Raw genomic sequence first — 19,668 nt, 5'->3', positions numbered from 1 at the left:
AAGGCCAGGAACATTCATTTACTGGCACTGTCACTTCCAGATCATCAACTTCTCCAGCACAACAGCAGATCAGTCCGACAGCAGCTCTGCTGGGCCACAAGCTCCCCTTTGCACGTGCACAAAGTCTCTGTGTTACTCACCCTCATGCCCAACTCGATGTTTTCTCCTCCATAGACCTCCATGCCAGGGTCCAGCAGGCCAATCTCACCAAAATACTCTCTGTCCACCACAAAGGAGCATCCAATCATGGCTGGTGTCCTGCACAGAGAGATCAAAGCAGAAAATGAAGCCATTGATTAGCTCTTACAGACGCCAGCTCATAACAAATGTGCACAGATTAAACAGTTCTTTGTTTCCAAGTTTATATTCTAAATTTATCTATTAGCATCAATCACATGGCACTTCATGTATGCAAGAAATTCCAGTTCTTCTCTGTTTGTGCTGTAATTTCTGAAGACTTTCTGTTGAATCATTCTCTAGTTAGAAGTGGTCCAAAGCTCTAAAAAAACCACACAGGATACTCCTGGCTGGGCACTTCCATCCTCTGATGCATATATTTATACACCAGGATCTTTGCATTTGTAAATTCAAGTTATTTGATGAAATGCATCTTCCTGATTATATTTCCCAGAGCTAAGCCTGGAAACAGATTTGCCTAAAAAAGCTGAGAGCTCTCCTGTACCCAGGATGAGACATATCCTACATGCATCTTGATTTCACATCTTGTACCACTGAAAAGCATATCTTAGGCTAACAAGGAATGAATTTGGTCTAGGAACTAAAATGAAAGAAAGACACAACCAAGGTAAGGAAATTCAGTATGTTTGCAATGAAATAAGCCTTGGAGGGAATATTTCAGGTATATTTTTAAAATTTTACCCATGATAAAAGAGGGAAGGAGGTGAGGGAGAGAAACACACACCACTTTCTTCATTTTCCTTTTCATGTAGTCAAAACTAAGCACAAACTTCACTGGATCAAGGCATCACTGCTTTGCAAAACTGAGATGCTAGTTTGGGCTTAGACTCATTCTTTTTCCAGCCCTGTCTCCCCCACAAAAATGCTCTGGAGGCAGCTCCTTACAGCAGCAGGATGCTCCCATGAGGAATGGCACTGCCAGGCTTTGCAGGCTGCTGTCAGGTGCTGGAATCTCTCCCTCTGGGGGATGGATTGCTGCAGCTGTAGGCTCTGTCCATTAAAACCCTCAGTTGTAAATTGAACAGGAATGGGAAATACATTTTAGATGCAACTACGTAATCATTACTCACAAACAAATGCTACTGAGTCTTTGCAACTCCTTCTCTCCCTTCTAGGGTTTATTCCTTCTCATTATATATATTCAAATATAGACTTCACAAGCTTTCACAGCTTTTTCAGAAAAAAAAAATGTTTTCAGGAGTGAGCAACAACAGCAGAACAATGACAGAAGGAACCACATCCAGCTTTTATAGTTTTATACTGGACCACAGTGTCACACTGATATAGCACAAACATTTCTCAAAAATTGTGCTTGAATTAAGCTCCAGGCCCTCACTTGCGATTAGAGCTGGGTTTTCCCAGTACCTGAAATACTCCAGTCCATCCACCACTTTTAGTACAGTGCAGCAGAAAGCTGGATATGGCCACATGAGCAAAAGCAGCTGTGTTGGCACCTCTTACCCCCTGCTCACCTGAGAATCTGAGTGCCCCCAGCACTTCCCAGCTTCAGAGCACAAGATATGAACCTGCTTTGTATAAAAAACCTTTCCCCTCAATCATGCACTCTCTAGTAAAACAGAGACACTTCCAGAAGGAGAAAGCAGCAATTAGAAGTGTACTGTTTTTAACCAACACCTCAAAGGTGTTGTGAAACTTAATTGATCTGTGGAATATTCCTTGACACAGTGGAGGATGTTATAAGGATTAATTATGATCAACAGGAGCACTCAAAGGATAATGTGGGAAACACAGCAAAATGGGTTTTGCAGCTAAAAGCTTAAAATGCAGCCTAGAGTTGTATTGATTCTGCACTGGAGAAAGATACAGCGCAGTCAGGTTGGGGGAATTACCTGACAGCACTGCTGTAGCAGGGGAGACATGAGGGAAACATTTCTCTGGGAATGCCCTGGGGAAGGGAAGAGGCACAGAGAGGTTTCTGGTGGTGAACTCTCCCTCCCTGCCCTGTGTGCGAGGGCAGTGCCTGCCATGGGATGGGGCACGCTGGCCAGGGAAGAAAAGCATTTGCATTTACTGCAGGTCTGAGTCAGGACTGGTTTGTGTCAGTGAGAGCCCCAGGAGCTCTGTGGGTAAAATTCCAGCAGGTGCTGACACCCATTTCTCCAGCCAGGTGTATCCCCCTCCTTCCCCTGGGGGCTTCACCAAGAACCAGTGAAGGAGAAAGGGATGGGGACCAAACTGCACATGGTACAGTCAGTCTGCCTCTGCCTTATGCATCCTTAAGGCCAGCACATATTTATGTATATTTATTTTTATATATATTTATATGTACATATGTGCACAATGCAATCAGGTCACATTTGAAACAGTTTCCTGAGCAGCCAACTGCAATTTCCAGGAAAACTGACAAACACTCACAATAAACACATAAATTCAAAGGCAAATAGAACCATAAATAAATATATAAGCATAAATGTATATATACAGGTATAATGAGAGAGACAAGGAGTTTCAAATTACACATTCAATCTCTGAGTGTTCCACCTCTCCCAGCAGGATGTTTCTTTGATTCAGGTTCTTAAGCAGCACCTCAGCCTTGGTCTGACATGTAAGTGGGGAAACCTGCAGGGTACCTGAAGAAGTATTTCTATTTTTCTTACAGCTCATGTCTTCTGCAAGAAAGAGTCACACCAGGCCCTGAGAACAGAACTCAAGGACAGATTTGCTGCTCAGGAGATACAGGGAAAAAAAAGAAAAAATGACAAGCTAATGCTCATCTAGAAAGGCAGAGCAAATAGGGATGCAGAATAACTCTCTGATGCCCTGTGGAAGTAAATTTTTTTGGAACAGGTAGGACACCCATCAGAACCTGGACAAATAAAAGCAAATCTGCTTTGTTGCAGGCTCCTGTGAACCAGAAACTGAAAAGATGGCTGTGAGCAGTCAATAAACACTCCCCAGTTTTATTATTACATGGCAGCATGGTTTATCATGAAAGACTTTACCTCCTGAGCTCAGGTGGATTTCTTCCCAGAGCAGTGAGGGCTCAGACTGCCTTCATCATTATTGTTACTGCACACGAGATGGGCACACACAGTCTCAGATAGAAGCAGCAGCACAAAACACTTCACTGGGGGCACATGAAACTCTAATTTATGTCCATGAGCAAGGCACTGGCACTCTCTGGAGCAGCTGATGCAGTGCATGTACATGCACATCCCTACTGGTAGCAAGTTATGGCATATTAAAGCAGTAAGTGAGAACATATGCAACAATGAAATGCACCACTGCTGCTGGAGGAAGATAAAATGGAAAGCTGTGCAGTGCTTGGCTGGGTGAGGCTGACTAATGACTCTCATGTTAGTGGCTGCTGATCAAGAAATCAAATGCAGAGCAGTCCATCATAATCACAGCAGGTGAGGGAAGACAAGTCAGAGCCAGAGTTCAGAATAGCAGAAACCTTCCTGGCTGTTCCAAAACCCAGGGAAAAAAAGATACAGCATGTATTAAAAAACCCAGCTTGTTTCAAGGCATAGTCAAATTCCTGAGAAGCCCTGTGAAACAGACCCTTTGTTGCACAGTGTGGTGCCAGATGATAAGGACTTTTTTGGGCAGCGTGCTCGCAGGAACACGAACGGAAAATGACGCAATGGACACAGCGTGTCAAAATAACAATCCTCATTTAAATCTTCACCTTACAGACATCTTCCATCTCAAATGTCAAACATGGAAAATGGATTGCCTGCAGAAGCCAGCTCGGGGAACATCAATTGTTCTGAAGTTCAGAGTATTAACGTGGGGGGGAAGAAAGAACCGACTTTAAAGTGCATCAGAAATCTTTACAAAATCTGACACCTTGTTCTTGCTATTTCTTTACCTTTGTTAGCACTTCAAAGCCAAGTCCCCTTTGTCACTTAGCTCACAACAGCTGATGTGACATTTTATGGTGCACACTTGACATGACTGCCCATGAATGAGCCACTGGTGTGAGGGACACTTGCTGCTCTTTCCCAGCAAGGCTGAGTAGAATCACAGTCAGTGTTCAAGAAATTAGAGGATCAGGCTCAAAACAGAAAAATTCTTAGGACAGAAGCACATCTTTTGTGTAGTCTCAGAAGAAAACAGGAATTGGACCCTGCTTTCCAAATGCCTCACCCAATTCTGCACATTGATGATATTTATTCATACAGTGCAAACATGAGAAATGCCAGGGCTTGATACTCACTGATACCAGGGTACACATGTTCTTTAATGCTGAAAATCTTTAATCCCTCTGGAGATCTGGCGGAAAGTATTCAGCTACACCAACCACAAAAATTGCCACAGGGTTATGTGTTACCAGATTTTTTCACAAAACACACAGAGAGGCACAAACCAAACCCACTGCCTGCTGAAAACAGTGGCAAACAAAGCCTGAAGAGGGACAGTGGTAGCAAGGACTAAATGGATTTGCAGTTTTCATGCTGATGAGCAGCTTTGAAATCTTTTGAATGCACTGGACAAGCACATGGATTCAAACACCATCAAAGTGCACAGTTTCTGTCTTGCAATGTGGACTGAAATGGGAATCATGGTGGCAATATGTGATTTGGGAAGCTGGTTGCAAAACCAAAACCTGTACCAAACCAAGTCACATCTGAGATTTTTTTTAAAAATTTGCTCACTAGCCTGACTTTGCCTTCCTTTTGAAAACACACTTTAAATATTCCACAGCTAGTAAGTTGATGACCATGACCACTTTCAAATCTTAGCCCTAAGGACAGACTTCCTGATTGTTTTCATCAATAACACTCACACAGTCACTCTTTCCACTACCATAATTACACTGGCATATCACTTAAAAGCCACAAAATCACATTATATTTCCACTGGCAGGAACAACACAACAGCCAAATGCTTTAGCAAATCCATCCAGGTGCCAGAGCTTCAGAGGCCCCTCAGCACACACTACAGTGTGATCATAAAGGAGATGCTCTGCTCTCCTAAATCCCTGCCTTTAGAGAACTTGTGCCCAGGGAGTCATGGAAGTGTTCATGGTTCCATGTGGATGCCTCTGCTCTTGGGAGCCAGCTACTTATGTGCATTAGATTTTAACCCTGCTCAGTGCTTGGGTTTGGATTTGAGTTTTTGATTTTGGATTGAGTTCGTTCACTCCTGTGTCAGCCCAACTCAGTGCCAGCATGGCACCAGCAAGAGCCTGAACATAAATCTGTGGGCAGTCCATGGTAAATCAGGCCCTTTATTGCTGAGGTTTAACCTCTTAGTTCAGTCTTATCTGTTATGTGATCATTGTCTCCAGAACAGAAGATACTGAAATACTGGAGCAATCCATGGGAAAATTACTACAATGATTTCACATATAAATTGTGAGTCTTGAAGTGCACAAAACCTTTCAGGAGTGAAAGCTTTGGATGATTAATTTTCCTTTATCAATAAACTTTCTCAGGGCTGAGTGAAACAGGTATAAAACATCTGCACTTTTAAAACAATGTGAGGCGAGCAGGGCATGTTATCCAGGAAAACTGATTTCCTAAGTAATTACTTCCCTGCTTATTGAGGTTCCAAGCCAAGCAAAAGGTCAGTGATGATGGACTGTGCTGTCCTGCATTAAATAAGGTTAATATTACTGTATAGCTCTGTTTTGCAGTCACAGAGCATGAGAATGAACCTGAGTACAATTTGCAACACTTGGTGAAATACAGATTAAAATATTACTCTTCATGAGGGGAGGATTCTGTGAGGTGGCCCCATCTCTCTGATCACTTAGAAATGTGATCAGTGTGTTAGGGTCTTTTCACTTCCAAAAGATCACTGCCATTTTTTTCAGGTGGGTGTGTTGTTGGAAGTGCTTGGCTGAACTTTCCAGGATCTGGAAACTCAAGCTTTGCTCCTCTGCCAGAGCCCACACTGGGACCATACAGTAGAGTTTCAGCTTGCTTTAAGATGATGCCAATATACAAGAAAATGAAGATGACTTTAAGCTGGCAATTTGTGTCCTTCTTAAGAAGTCTTAAAAATAAGAGCATCCTAAACTGCATACTTAGGCTTCACATTTTTTAGCATTTATTTCTGGAGTTGGTAACAGCAGTGCCCTTAACCCAGCACAATATGTCCCAGAGGAGCTGTTAGACAAACATCTGCACTGGAGATGTGAATTTTCAAATGGAGGGAAGAGAAAGACCTTTTCACATCAGTTCCACTTTTCCCCACTGTAACAATTCTCAGAAACACCTTCACAATTCCTGTAATGGCCTTTCACCAGAAAATTCCATTCCTGTAATGTACAATGTTCTCTTGTAGGGAAAAGTAAATTGACGCACTGACTACATGGTCTGATGTGGGTTCGTTTTAAATTCAACCAGTAGGAAAACTCTGAACATGCGCAAAGTTCTCAATAAAACAAACAAACAAACAAACAAACAAACAACAAAAAAAACCAACCCAACCCCCCTAAAAACAACATAAAAAATATGAAAACCCACCACAAACTGCCCCCCCCCCCAAAAAACCCCAAAAAAAAACAAAAGAAAAAAAAACCAAAACAACCACAAAGAAAAGAAAAAAAGAGCAGTTCTCAAACACAGCTCCTAGCGATGCTCCAGGGAAGCTCTGGTTTAGATAGATGATCAAGACTGCCCACAGAACAGGAGTGAAACCATCCACATTGTAATCCCACACACAACACCTTTGTTTCTCTTGCACACAATGGGCCAGAGCCCACTGGAAAATAAAAGGTTAGATGAAAAGGATCCTGGCTTTCCTACTAATGGCCAGAACACGTGCTTGAAGCACACACTCAGAGCCAGAGTACTTGTGTACATTGTGGGGAAGCTCTGAAAGGCAGCACACACATCCACAGCTTTTGTGGAGCCATTAGACTCATTTAGTTATTCCTGCACAAAGCCTGTAGGTTTGTTTATAGTGCATATATTTGCCCCCAATGAGGGGAAGAGATGAATGTATCTGAGTCCTTTTATCAGAAGGATAATTAATTATTTTATTATACTATATTATTCTAGACTATATTACATTACATCTAAACTGAATCTGCCCAGCACTCAGCTGCATTCCCCTGCTCACAATCTCGTGATTGTCAGCCAACAGTCCCGACACACACACCTGATAGGCCAAGGGAACAAACCACCATCATTCTGGGTAACAATCTCCACATTTTGCATTCTACTTTTGCACAGCAAATGAGATAAGAATTGTTTTTTCTTACTCTGAGGTTCAGAGAATGCGAAACCCAGAAATATTCTCGGGAAGAACCGTGCCTTGCTTTTCTCAGTGAAGAGAAATGTGGTGACCATTCAGACAGCCGAGATGGAAACACCGCTCTGCCCAAAGTGACAGCACAAGGAGATTTACCTGATGGGAGCTGACTCATCCCCTTTGTCAAGCCAGTCCTGTGGTGGGATGATGTACATGCACCAGAGCCCCCAGTTGTAGCCGTGGGCAGCGTTGGCGTACTGCTGCACCTCGAAGGTGTTGTACTTGATGTTGTCGATGGCGGGCAGGATGATGCGCTTGCGATCCTCCTTGATGCGCGTCAGCGCCGGCTCCGCCCTGGGAGCAACGAGAGCAGAGATAATTATGCTTTATTGAAGTAAATGAAAATAAATAGGTAGGTTTTGGTGAAGTTAAGAGCTAGTAGTTAACTAATAATTGATTGATTGTCAGCACAATGTTTGGTTAGCTGGGTTTATAATGAAGAATACAGAAAGTGATCCGCTAGCGATCCTCCTGGATGCGCGTCAGCGCCAGCTCTGCCCTGAGAGCAATGAGAGAAGCACAGTGTGTCACAGCCATCCTGCATCCCCAGGGTGTCACAGCCATCCTGCAACCCCATGGTGTTACAGCCATCCTGCTACCCCAGGGCCTGCTTGGCAGGCTGAGAACATGAGCTTCTCTAATACTATTGAGACATAAACTTCAAGGAACTAAGAGATTTTAGAGGAGCTAAGGTTTTAGTTAGAGCTAAGTGTCACAGACATCTTTTATGAAAAACCCTTTCTTTAAGATTTTTGCTCCTGAGAAGCTGAGAGGCCTCAGGAACAAAATGTAAACAATGGTTATCTGCTGCTGTGGAATGCAACAGGTGCATCTGGGATTGGTCTCATGTGGTTGTTTCTAGTTAATGGCCAATCACAGTCAGCTGGCTCGGACAGAGTCCAAGACACAAGCCTTTGTTATCATTCTTTCTTTTTCTATTCTTAGCTAGCCTAACTGTTGCCCTGATTTTTTAAGATTTTCTAAGCCTTCTGATGTTTACATTCTTACAAACTTTCTGTAAATAACTCATTGTTTTGCATTCTTTTATGGAAGAAGAGAAATTTGATAGACTGTTACTCAGTCCAGTGTCATTGGAGAGGGGGCACTTTCACCCTTCAATACACTGTCACTTTTAGAAATCTATAAATGTTAGAGTCAGAAATAAACTTCCTTTTTTTGCCTTAAAAACAGCAGTATGTGCACGTTGTGTTATTTCGTGTCCTATAGTGACACCTAACAACACAACATTTGACCTCATATTTTGCCTGTTACCATAAATGTTCTTTTCGGCCATAGAAGATACTGTACATGGTTCAGACTCTCAATTCATATTCACTTGTGCACCCCCATAGAGCCAGTGTGACCTAGCAGATCTGGATAAGCCATTATTAGTATGAGATTATATTGATGAGATTAATTAGCAACTCTGTGAAGCTGTGCCAGAGCCTAACAACACAAAATTTGACCAAATACTTATTCTAAGGCCTGCAGACTGTTAATTCGTTTCACAATGTGGAAATGTTGAGAGACACCATCACCAATAGCAGCTAAATGGTCTCCTACTGGCTACACCACCAGGATTCCTGGCAGCAATTAAATACTGGCTGGCATGGCCTGAAGAACTAAAAACACACCAGGGGCTGCAAGAATCTGAAGGTTACACAAAGATTTTAATCCTGTTTCCCAAGACTGACCCCATCACATCTAGTTTGAATGACAAATGTGGCTGCATTATGCCTTCTAAAACCGCTTTGGTGATGAGAAGATTTCAGGTGCCAGATGGTGCAAAAGCAGCGAACTGCAGGAAATGTTCAAGCATTTCAAAAGGCCTTAAAACATCAATGTGCTTTCCACAGAAGCTACATCCCAAAAGGAAAGTAAAAAGCTTCAGTGCAAACACTCATTTCTGACCAAGGTAGTCTGAGTTTGCTATGAATTTACAGAGAAACTGATCCAAAGAGGTAGCAGACTTACATAAGGGTGGAAATCATTCCTCAAAGCAGTATTAGAAAGAGCCACTGGTTCACTCCTTTGTGTGTTTCCCCTTGAAATGTGCTTTGAAAATTTTGCAGAGCTCTCACATAGATCTTGAAGGGAATGGTGGTTTGCTGAGACCCACAGAGGTAGGAGGATTTGAACACTGATCTTTTCTCACTTTTCTTTTGCTGTTGGTCAGAAGACAATTGCTCCTTTGTGATTTCAGTATTACCTCATTTTTGCCTGTTACCATAAATTTTCTTTTAGGCCAGCAGAAGATACTGAACATGGCTCAGACTCTGAATTCCTATGGGTTTAAGGCCACACTTGTGCACCCCCATTGAGCCAGTGTGACCTACCAGATCTGGATAAGCGACTTCCATTATTAGTATGAGATTATATTTATGAGATTAAGTCTTTAAAAAAAAAAAAAACCACTGGGTAGGTAGCAGAAAAACTCTTGCAAATCAGACAAAGCAGCAAAAAATGCAGAAAAGCTGAATCTGCTTTGTTCTTTCCATCATGTTATCTCTGCTCAGCAGCAGAAGAAAATACAGAAGGATGGACATGCCATCACTAGTCTGGTGACTCCATGCCTGGACACAGAAGCCCTTGGGCATAAAGCTCTCCTTCTCCCTCTAAACCCTGAAACAAAGGATTTCAAAACACCAGACAACAGGTACGGGTGTCACTAATTGTTTGCTTGACTGCCATGGCTTGAACAAATTTATTATGTTTGGGTCTAATTTCCAGACCTGCCCTGAAAAGAGGGACAAATAAGGAAAGACTGGGAGTTTTCCAAGCTACTTTTATCTCTCTTGGTTGGAATTCTTTGGTCACCAAATCCTCAAATCCTCAATGTATGGCATGTTTATGTTGATACAAATCAAGACTGTTTAACCATCATACTCAAAACCATCCTGGAGGTTTCATGTCCCTTCTACAGATCCTCCAAGGGTGCTCATTTTTCAAGTATTTTACTTTGTAGGGTAGATTGAGATTGTGTAATGAAAAAGCTGAAAGAAGAGAAAGATTTCTTCTCCCTTAATGTCAGATACCTGCAATGGACCCCCCACCTGCACAGTAATTGCCTCAAACTTTCATTCTCAGCAGAGAGAGGCAGAGGCTGGCACTTTTATAGTCAGATGCTTCTCATAATAATGTAGACACTGAAACTGGGTGAGATTAATAATGTTCCAGAGGAGCCTGTTTTGAATATAAAGGGAATTTAGCCTGCTACTTTGCAAGACATCTTAAATTTGGACTGCTGAAGTGTATCCCAAATAATGGTTAGAGAGATAATGTGAAGAAAATATTCAACAGTCACACTGGTTTTTAGCCCTTAATCATATTTGTGATTGTGTTAATCCAATACTTGAGTCCTGCAAATGCTAACCTGGCACCTCATTTTCTTCTTTGCATGAAGAACAATCCATTCCCAGCTCTGGAGCTGCTCTCACACAAACTATCACCAAACTCTACACCTGAGGAATTTCTGTTTTCCCATTTGTGTGCCTCACATTTATTACCACCTAACTTGGTGTTTTGCATCTGAATGGCACAAGGGGGGATCTCTGGATTGAGATACAACAGCTGGGGTCAAAATGCACGATGGAATTCCATTACTCTCTATCAACCTAATAATGTGAAATCACAGATTCTGAACTTCCATGAAATCTGAAACCACCTTGTGATGGGTGTTCTGTTTAAGTCCTCTGCACTCAAGAAATGTAAATATTTAAGATATTACTGCTTCAACAAGAGTTGATTTCTCTACCTTCAGGTTACAGATGAAGTCAAGTGCCATTCCAAGGGTATGGAGTCAATTGGTATGAAACCAACTGCTGGAACTTCATCTTCTATACCTCCCATCTCACCCATGGAGGTGATTTCCTAGCACTCTTGGTACCCAGATGTGTGGAAATCACATCCCTGCATGTGTTAGGAACAGGAAATATTGAGTATCTGGACAGACTGCACAGCTACCTAATTTCCAAATTATTTTCACACCCACAAGTAAGAAAGTAGGCTCTGAGTCACAGATGGAAAGAGAAAATCCAGGCCAGAGCTGTTCTCTTTGCAAAAATGCAGAAGGAAGAGCCTTTTAATTAAACATTGCATACCTGAGAGATTTCACAGCCTGTCCTGCCCTATAAAAGACAGCAGAGAGAGCAATGGGCTATTCAGAGGCTCAGCCCAAGCTCATCTCTGTGAGATCTGCAGGAACACAAATCCCAGAGCCTGCCATGCCCTCTCACTGCCAGCACTGCTGTGTGTCTGTCTGTCTGTCTGTCTGCCAAGATCCCCAGGTAATGGCCAAAAAGGGAGGGCTGGGAGCTTGAACAGAACTGTGTTTGCATTGCTTATCTTGAGCAATCCATGGAATATGAGAGGGTTTCATTGCTATTCATGGCTAGCAAAGCCCAGCCTCAGAGATGCCCTGTAATGCTGAGCTGAGCTGCACATTCATCAAATCCTTTGTCAACCTCCCTGGTCACCCTGGCTTTATGTAATTGCTTCAGATTTTAAAAAGAATTATGATTAAATCTTTCCAAGTAATTTCTATTTTTTTTCCTAATTTTAAACTGCTACTTTATTATGTAGATTTACCCCTCCTCTTTATAGACACCAGCATTCTTTCTATGTTTTTTTTTCCACTTTGCCTTGTTTTTTCTGCTGTCCATCTGCAGAAGTCAGGTGCTTCTGGCAGCTCACAGGACTGAAAGGATAAGAGGGGAAAAGGTTGCTGAAGCCCAGGGATGTCCAACAAGTGAGCTGCTGAGCTGCAATATGTGTTTGGAGGATTGCCTTTCCACATGGCACTGCTGGCAGGACTCAGCCCTGCCTGATCAGGTGCATAAACCAGATGTGAATTTTGGGATCCATCTCCATTTTTCATAGTTAGGTTCCTATTTTGCATCTGAGTCAAGGTACTTTATGGGCAAAGAGCAGCATGCATTGTTAACAGGTTATTTACTGGAGCAAGAGGGAAAGTTCTCCCAGGCATATTCATAGATGTGATGGATTTCAGTAAACTAAATATAATCAAAAGATTCTGCTTTAAAGGTAGTGCTTCACATCATCCAAGTGAGTTTTTTTCCCCACTTAATAAAAACCAAGCAGACAATTTGGACTGGAATTTGAGTGACATATGAAGATCCTCTCCCTTCCATCCTCTCTAAAACTATTTGTCAGTGTCCTCCTCTCTCTCTGAATAGATTCTTGGTGAATGGATAAAACCAGAAGAGAAAGGACAATAAATTTAGTTCTCTTATAGACTCCACTAGGCTAAAGGGTACTTTCACTTCAATTTTATTCACTTTGATTTGTCCAAGTCAGTTGAGCACATCACTAAACAGAACATGCATTCAATGCTTTTGCCTACCAGTGGAAAGATTTCTTCATTAACAGCAGATTTTCCAAGGTGTTGAGCACCCATGATGACTTTATTGGGAGTTCCAGCAACGCTGGTTCTGTGAGATTCAAAGAGTAAATGCTCCCAAGATAAACACTGGATGCAGGAAGGGAGCTGGAAGGCAGAATTTGAGGCAGAGTACAGAATGAGGCTGTAAGAAGATTGAGAGCAAAGGCAGGGGCCATGCTGTGATCACACAGGCCTCTCTAATCCTATTGTAAGTCTATCTCTGAACATATATGCATTCTGTATTTAACACTGGCTTGATTTAGAGCAGCTCAAACCCCACGGGAAACCACAGCAAACAAAAACTCTGTGTTGTCTTACATCCTTATCAGATTGCTGGAGAATTCATGCCAAAGGGAAAGCCTGATTTGTCGCAAGGCTAAAAAAGAACAGCTTCTTCCAGATAAAAAACAGATAAAAAGAAGCTAGTAATGAGCTCCTTGGTGCACATGATTATATAATTCACCTTTTTAAATATGTAAAAACACCTGCTGACTTCAAGCAGACTTTTAAAAAGGCACAACATCAGAATAAATGCACACAATCCAAGGGAGTCCACATGCATGCCACAGGCCAGATCTCTGCAGCCCAGCTCTGCCACTTCAATGGCCTTCACAGCTCCAGGGATGCTTTGCTAACATGCAGCATCTGAGAAGCACACCTTACCTTCCAGTTCTTGGTTAGAATGGCTGTATGAGGCATTTGTCAATAAATTCCTCCCTGCAGCCCAAATGTCACTTTTTCTAAATTTTTTAATAAGTAAATCCTTTCCTAAATGACAGGAATTGCACTGGGAAATGTCTCTCCAATTCTGCCCTGTCCCATGTGGGTATATACCCTGATCTCTGCCTTCTTTTGAGACAAACATGCCTCTTTTTTTTTTCTTCGGCACCATCACTATGCTACTTTTTACTCCAATAAAAAATAAAGAACTAACATTAAAAAAAATCCAACCTTCTTTGTCCTGTTTTTACAAATCAGAATTTCCTCTTCTTGCAAGCAGTCAGGGAAGAGTCCTTATAAGACATAGATGAAAGACAACATGGTCTCATCTGCTAGATTTTATGGCTCACTGGGTTTAACACCGTATTTTACTCTGGCTCTACCACTGTCAGGTACCATGAAGTATAAACTTAACAGAGAAATGTAAGAAAAAAGAAAGCTGTGTAAACTGAAAGCTTATTTTGCATGATTTTACACGCTGCCTCACATTTCACTGACAATATACATTTATCAGATGCAGACAAGCAGATCTACTGACACACATAATTCTTCACTGAGGCCATCTGCAGAATATTTAATGTGGAATGCCTTTCCTGTAAATAAGTGTTCAGAGAACTAAAAAAGAAATAAATTTCATTCTCCTTTCCTTGGTCTGTAAGAGAACTCCCCCATCTGTCCTGCCTGACATCTCTATCAGCATTCCCAGGTGTCCAGGGGGGTTTCAGTCCCCAGCTGGAACAGAGGGAACTCAGCACCAACGCCTGCTGGAGAGTTAAAGATCAGCTTTTGGCTGCCAAACCTCAATGGCTCTTTTCTGCACCACTGAAAAGCATGAGGATGCTTCAGTGAACATTCTAGGTTGTTGAGGTAGATGAATAGTCAAAGCTGCTTTTCTGGTACATTCTCTGTGTGCAGGCTGGCACCCTCCCATGGATCCCAAAGCCCCACGTGGCTTCTCTTGCATGCTCCACTCAGATTATATTGGTTTTGCTAACTAAAACTTGTATTCCATTAAGTTACCAGAGTGATCCTAAGGCTTTGGATGAGGAAGAACTCCCTTAACAAACACATGTCCTTCCCTTTTCATTTGGGTTCCCCATGTCAGCCTGAGCCCAGGGATGCTCAGTGGAACATGTCCTGAGCATGAGTGATGTGCTTGAATGCTCCAGAGTGGAGAGACTGCACAGCAGAAGGACTGCAAAGGTAATCTCAGCTTCACCACTTCTCTCATTTAGAAGGAAAGAGCCACCTGGACCTTGTCATGTCCCCAGAGAGCCACCTGAGCTTGAAAAGGAGGACAGGGAGTTTAACTGCAGGTAGAGATTGGATTCTGGTACACTGCATGAAAATATCACCAGGAAGCTCTTAGGGGGACAAAAACCCTGTGGCTTTGCCCCCTAAAAGCACAACTATGTCTGTGCTACAGAGCACTTGGGATAACCAAAGTCAGCAGAAGATTAAGAGGAATCAACTTCCCTCCTCCTTTACACACCTTTTTGAGAATCCACTGCTTATGGCCACCACTGCATTACAAACAAACTGCATTACACCTTACAGTATAAAATAGCATCTGCAAAGTACCATCCACAGGCCCGGGATCTTGATCTTTAGCTCTTCTTAGTTTATTAAAACACCATTTTTGTATATTTTTAAAACACTGACAACTTTGGAGATAAAGATGGGATGTATGTGACACAATCTGTTGGATACTCAACTTGTATTTCATGTTCTCTTTCCTATGTCAGGCTCTGTCTGGCTGGTATGTTGAAATCTTTTGATTAAATCCTCTTACTTCACTGCTTCCTTATTGAAACTCACCCTTTGTCTGGCAAAATTTTAATTACTACAGGACTGCATAACTCCATTCAGTGCTCTGATAACACCTCTGTGATAGGAGCAAAAGCAATTCCTAAGATAGAATGCAACTATAATACTCTATCATTATGTCTTCTTTTATGGCTCCTAGCACCCTCTTTATGGCTGCTAATATATTGTGGTTTCTGCCTTCCACCTACTGATTTCTGGTCTCCTTCACTCAATGTGTCCTTTTTCTCACCCAGAGAATTAACACCCTATCTGTGTAATCTCTTTCCTGCTCCCAGAAATAATGTAGGGAAGGTCTCTTCTCCTTGTCATGCTATTCTTTCCCATCTCTCAAAGACAGGGGTTTTTACAATGCTCTGCATGTTCTGCAACACAATCAGCACCCAGGATGTTCTGTCTGCTCTCAGGGGGTGCCTTCAGCATGCTGGGTACACCTAACCCAAAGGTCAGAGCAGGAATGCTCTAATCTTCTGAAAACTGAACTAAACAAGCTTAACTACACCTCAGAGAGAAAAGCACAGCAGCTTTTCCTCCCTCTTGGCTCTGCTGGGTTGCTGACTCCCACTGACATCAAGTAACAACCAAAAACAGACCAGGTTCTGCTCCCACAGGACAGGTAGAATTTTAGAAGTGAAATGTACACATACATTACCCTGTAATTCTAATTTAAAGTTCCATTTGAGGATTAATAGCAATGGCCTCCCTTTCAGGCAGTCCTCTCCACTTCCACTCTCACAGCAGCTGTATTGGCTCACACTATCAAAAGCCTTAAGGGGAACAGGTCAGTTGAAAATCACTGCTCTGAGATAACATATTTCTACACCTGAGAAGCCAAAAAGCAGCAATTAAGCACAGCAAAATAAATAATTCAATAGCTAATTTGACCTGCCAGGTTGCAGAGTATTTTTTTATATCCTACCAGATTGTAATTTAGTTTAGAAGAAGTGTCCCTGGAGAGCAATGCTGTGAGAGCCCATAAAATGCTATAGTATGATATCAGGCAAAAAGCCACCTGTAAATGGGCCACTATTGTTTAAAGAAGTTTTTTTTTGTTGTCAGTCCTGCATATTTCATGAGAAAGTGATGAAGTCCTTCTTTGATTCTTTATGAATTAATCTGCCAACTGATTAGGCAGGTAAAGCAGCCATAGATTGGGAAACTAAATTGCACTGCAGGCACTTGACTTTTAGATGGAACACAAACCAAACAGAAAGCTAAATGCTCTTTTCTGTGGTAAAGGAATCGGCTCCTTTTTAATTGCCTCACAAATAATCCATGGACAGCTTTTAGTGGGAGCAATCCATGTGGCCTCTGAATACATAAATAAGCACTGAAAATGGGGGGAAATATTCATGCAAGGTGCAACTTAGTGGGAGAATAGAACAGCAGAGCTTTAACAAGAGACTCCCACCTGATTGCTGAGTTTGTAGGGCAGTGCAAACCTGGTGGGAAAAAGCAGAGCAGTCCAGATGGAAGGACCTCAGTTCCTCCCAGTCAAAGGAGATGAGATGAAAATGGAGATGACAGGCAACCCCACGTGCACAGGTGAACTAAAACTGGGAGAAGTGGGTGGAGCAGGGGTTGAGATGCTCTGAGCAGCCACAAAGGCTGAGAGGAACAAGAGGAGAAGCACCAGGGAACACTGAGCCCTCAGGTTGAAATGGAGGGACGCAGGAGGCTCCTGGAGCAGGTTTCTGTCCCCACTGATCACCGAGTGCCCCACAGCAGGGACAGAGCCTGGCTGGAAGGACGGTGCACCAGGCAGGGGCAGAAAACACAAACCTTTTATCTTGGACGTGCTCTCTCATTTACTGAGCACTCCAGGTTCTTCCTGTGCTGATTTCAATCCTTTCTGACAGTAAAAAACCAAACCCTAACAAACCCCAAAGCAACCACAAAGCCCTTTCCTGCTTACTGACACCATTGCTGATCCTCCCTAGGTACAGTACATCAGATAGATCTCAATGCCCTTATAAAATGATAACAAAATTCTCCTCAAGCCCCAGAAAACCTCATCTTGGGCAGGACAAGCACTGGGGACAGCACCCAGAGCATGCTCTCCCCAGTCCCTGATCCTGGCCCATAGCTGGTGTTACCCTAGATGAATGTTTGAAAAAAAAAAATTGAAAGATCTACTTGCTTTAAAAGCAAATAAATAAATTAAACCAGCTCTTAAGCTTCTAGAAAATTACTACAGCTGCTATTATAGCCTAACATAGTCCTAAGGAAAAAAGATGGGATGATCATAAAACAGGTGCACTACAAGACTTATTTTATTGCATCTCCCATTTTATAAAGATATTCATGAACATATAAAAATAAACACTCTACTCCTTTGCAATTAAGTTTCTCTCTAGTTGTAAGTACAGCTATTTTTAGTTTTAATTTGAGGATATCTCCCAGAATTGCAGAGCATAATAATTTCCACCATAACTCTGCATCATCATTATCAAATACCAGCCTATCTTTGGAAAATGCACGTTTTACATGCCAAAGGTCTCAGAAGTCCTTTTGCAGCTGATGGTACAGATCAGCTCCTGCAGTCCCAACTTCCAGTAATGCCAAATATTGGCCACCAAGTGGTGCTACAAAGATTTATTCCAAATGCAGTTCTGGCCCGTTAAACCAAAATGGGATGGGGAAAGTCATGCTAATTTCAAGCCCTATTAAAATTGCAGGCAATAATTTAATGTTTCCCTCAAATGTAACTGCAAGGAAATTTATGAGGAAATCAGATTGGTATTCAAGTTTCTAGGAAGAAATGATAGAAAATGATGAGGAGGTAAAAGAAGCACTTGAAATCCTCCAGCCCAGAGCCTCCTTAATGGTGCCTCCCCATCTGACTGCTTTGGGATTTCACACCCATCATGGTTCCAATTACTCCTCTCTCCTCAGAGCCATGCTAGACCAGGCACAGCAGCTTTTTTATGGTCTTGCAGCCATTGCAGGAGCCTGTCAGCAATGCTGCAATAATGAGGAGCACAATTCAGGAGTGCTTGGTGAGTTGATCCCTGCAGCCTCCTGTCATGGACATATTTCCTGAAAAATACTTCTGCTAAGATCTTTTCTCCTGAAGCTGAGAGACCTCAGAAATGAAATGTAAACAATAATTATCTGCTGCTGTGGAATGCAACAGGTGCATCATTGATTGGTCTCATGTGGTTGTTTTTAATTGATGGCCAATCACAGTCCAGCTGTCTCAGACTCTGGTCAGTGACAAGATTTTATTATCATTCTTTTGCTTTTCTTGCCAGCCTTCTGATGAAATCCTTTCTCCTATTCTTTAGTATAGTTTTAGTGTATAATTTTCTTTTAATATAATATATATAATAAAATAATAAATCAGCCTTCTGAAACATGGAGTCAAGATTCCCCTCTCTTCCCTCATCCTGGGTCCCCTGCAAACACCACCACAGCCTCCTCATCCTCCCTCAGCCCTGTGCCAGTGCCACCGTCCCTCTGGGCACAGCCAGCACCCACCAGCCAGTGTTGAACTCCACGTGGGCATCAAAGAACCCCACCACGGGGGATGTTGCAGCTTTCCAGCCCTGGATCCTGGCTCGGATCAGCCCCTCGCGTTTGTTGTTGCGCACGATCTTCACCAGCCCCGGGTACCTCTTGTGCACGTACTGGTCCAGGTTAAACTTCAGCTCAACTGCAGGGCAAAATCAAACCCACACAAGCATTTAGAGCGAGAAAGGCCCTGCAATGTTGTGTTTTGTTCTGCAGCAGAGAGGGAGAGGAGTCCTTAAATATTCCCAAATCCTTGGTGAGTCCCAGAGATACAAACCCAGCACTGAGGCATGGAGCAGCTCCAGGGGTTTCAGCCCACAGAAATTCCCCACACACCAGAACCTTGCCCAGCTTTAATATGGATTTGAGTATACTGTCAGAAAGGTAGTTTTTAAAAAATTACTATTTTAAAAAATTACTATTCTGATTCTCTGATGATTTGCATTAGGTTACAACTGGCCTCTGGAAGAGCAATTCTGACCATAAGCAAGTGTAACATGCCAGTCTGGTGATTGCTTTTTTCTGATTTATGCTCTTCAGTAGGAGTGAGAAAAATAACCTCAATGGATTTTGGGTCAAGAAGTAATTCAGATCACAATTAATTTCCCTTAATTTTCAAGGTTTCCCCTTAAATATAATTAAGATTCTTCAATACTAGGCTTCTTTCCTTTATAACTAAATGGATATTGAAGATCTCAAATAGACTTCTCTTTTGTTCATTTTCAGGCATTCAATCACAGATGGAGCAGAACTCATTCACCCTTTTCAGCTTCATTTCAAGA

The 19,668-nt window shown here is 42.3% G+C and overlaps 1 protein-coding gene across 1 annotated transcript in view; it reads right to left on the bottom strand.

Annotated features, from left to right (window-relative positions):
- The window catches only part of GALNT9 (polypeptide N-acetylgalactosaminyltransferase 9), a 130,450-nt gene that overhangs the window by 63,940 nt on the left and 46,842 nt on the right, over nt 1–19,668 (bottom strand). The window contains exons 4-6 of the mRNA XM_058816647.1: nt 18,854–19,028; nt 7,525–7,722; nt 141–258 (exon numbers count right to left, since the gene is read on the bottom strand). Of these exons, the coding sequence (XP_058672630.1) occupies nt 141–258; nt 7,525–7,722; nt 18,854–19,028 (491 nt within the window). The remainder of the gene's footprint in view (nt 1–140; nt 259–7,524; nt 7,723–18,853; nt 19,029–19,668) is intronic.

This window comes from Ammospiza caudacuta, chromosome 18, assembly GCF_027887145.1.
Source record: "Ammospiza caudacuta isolate bAmmCau1 chromosome 18, bAmmCau1.pri, whole genome shotgun sequence".
Lineage (NCBI taxonomy): Eukaryota > Metazoa > Chordata > Aves > Passeriformes > Passerellidae > Ammospiza > Ammospiza caudacuta.
This window is presented reverse-complemented; position numbering and strand designations above follow the sequence as displayed.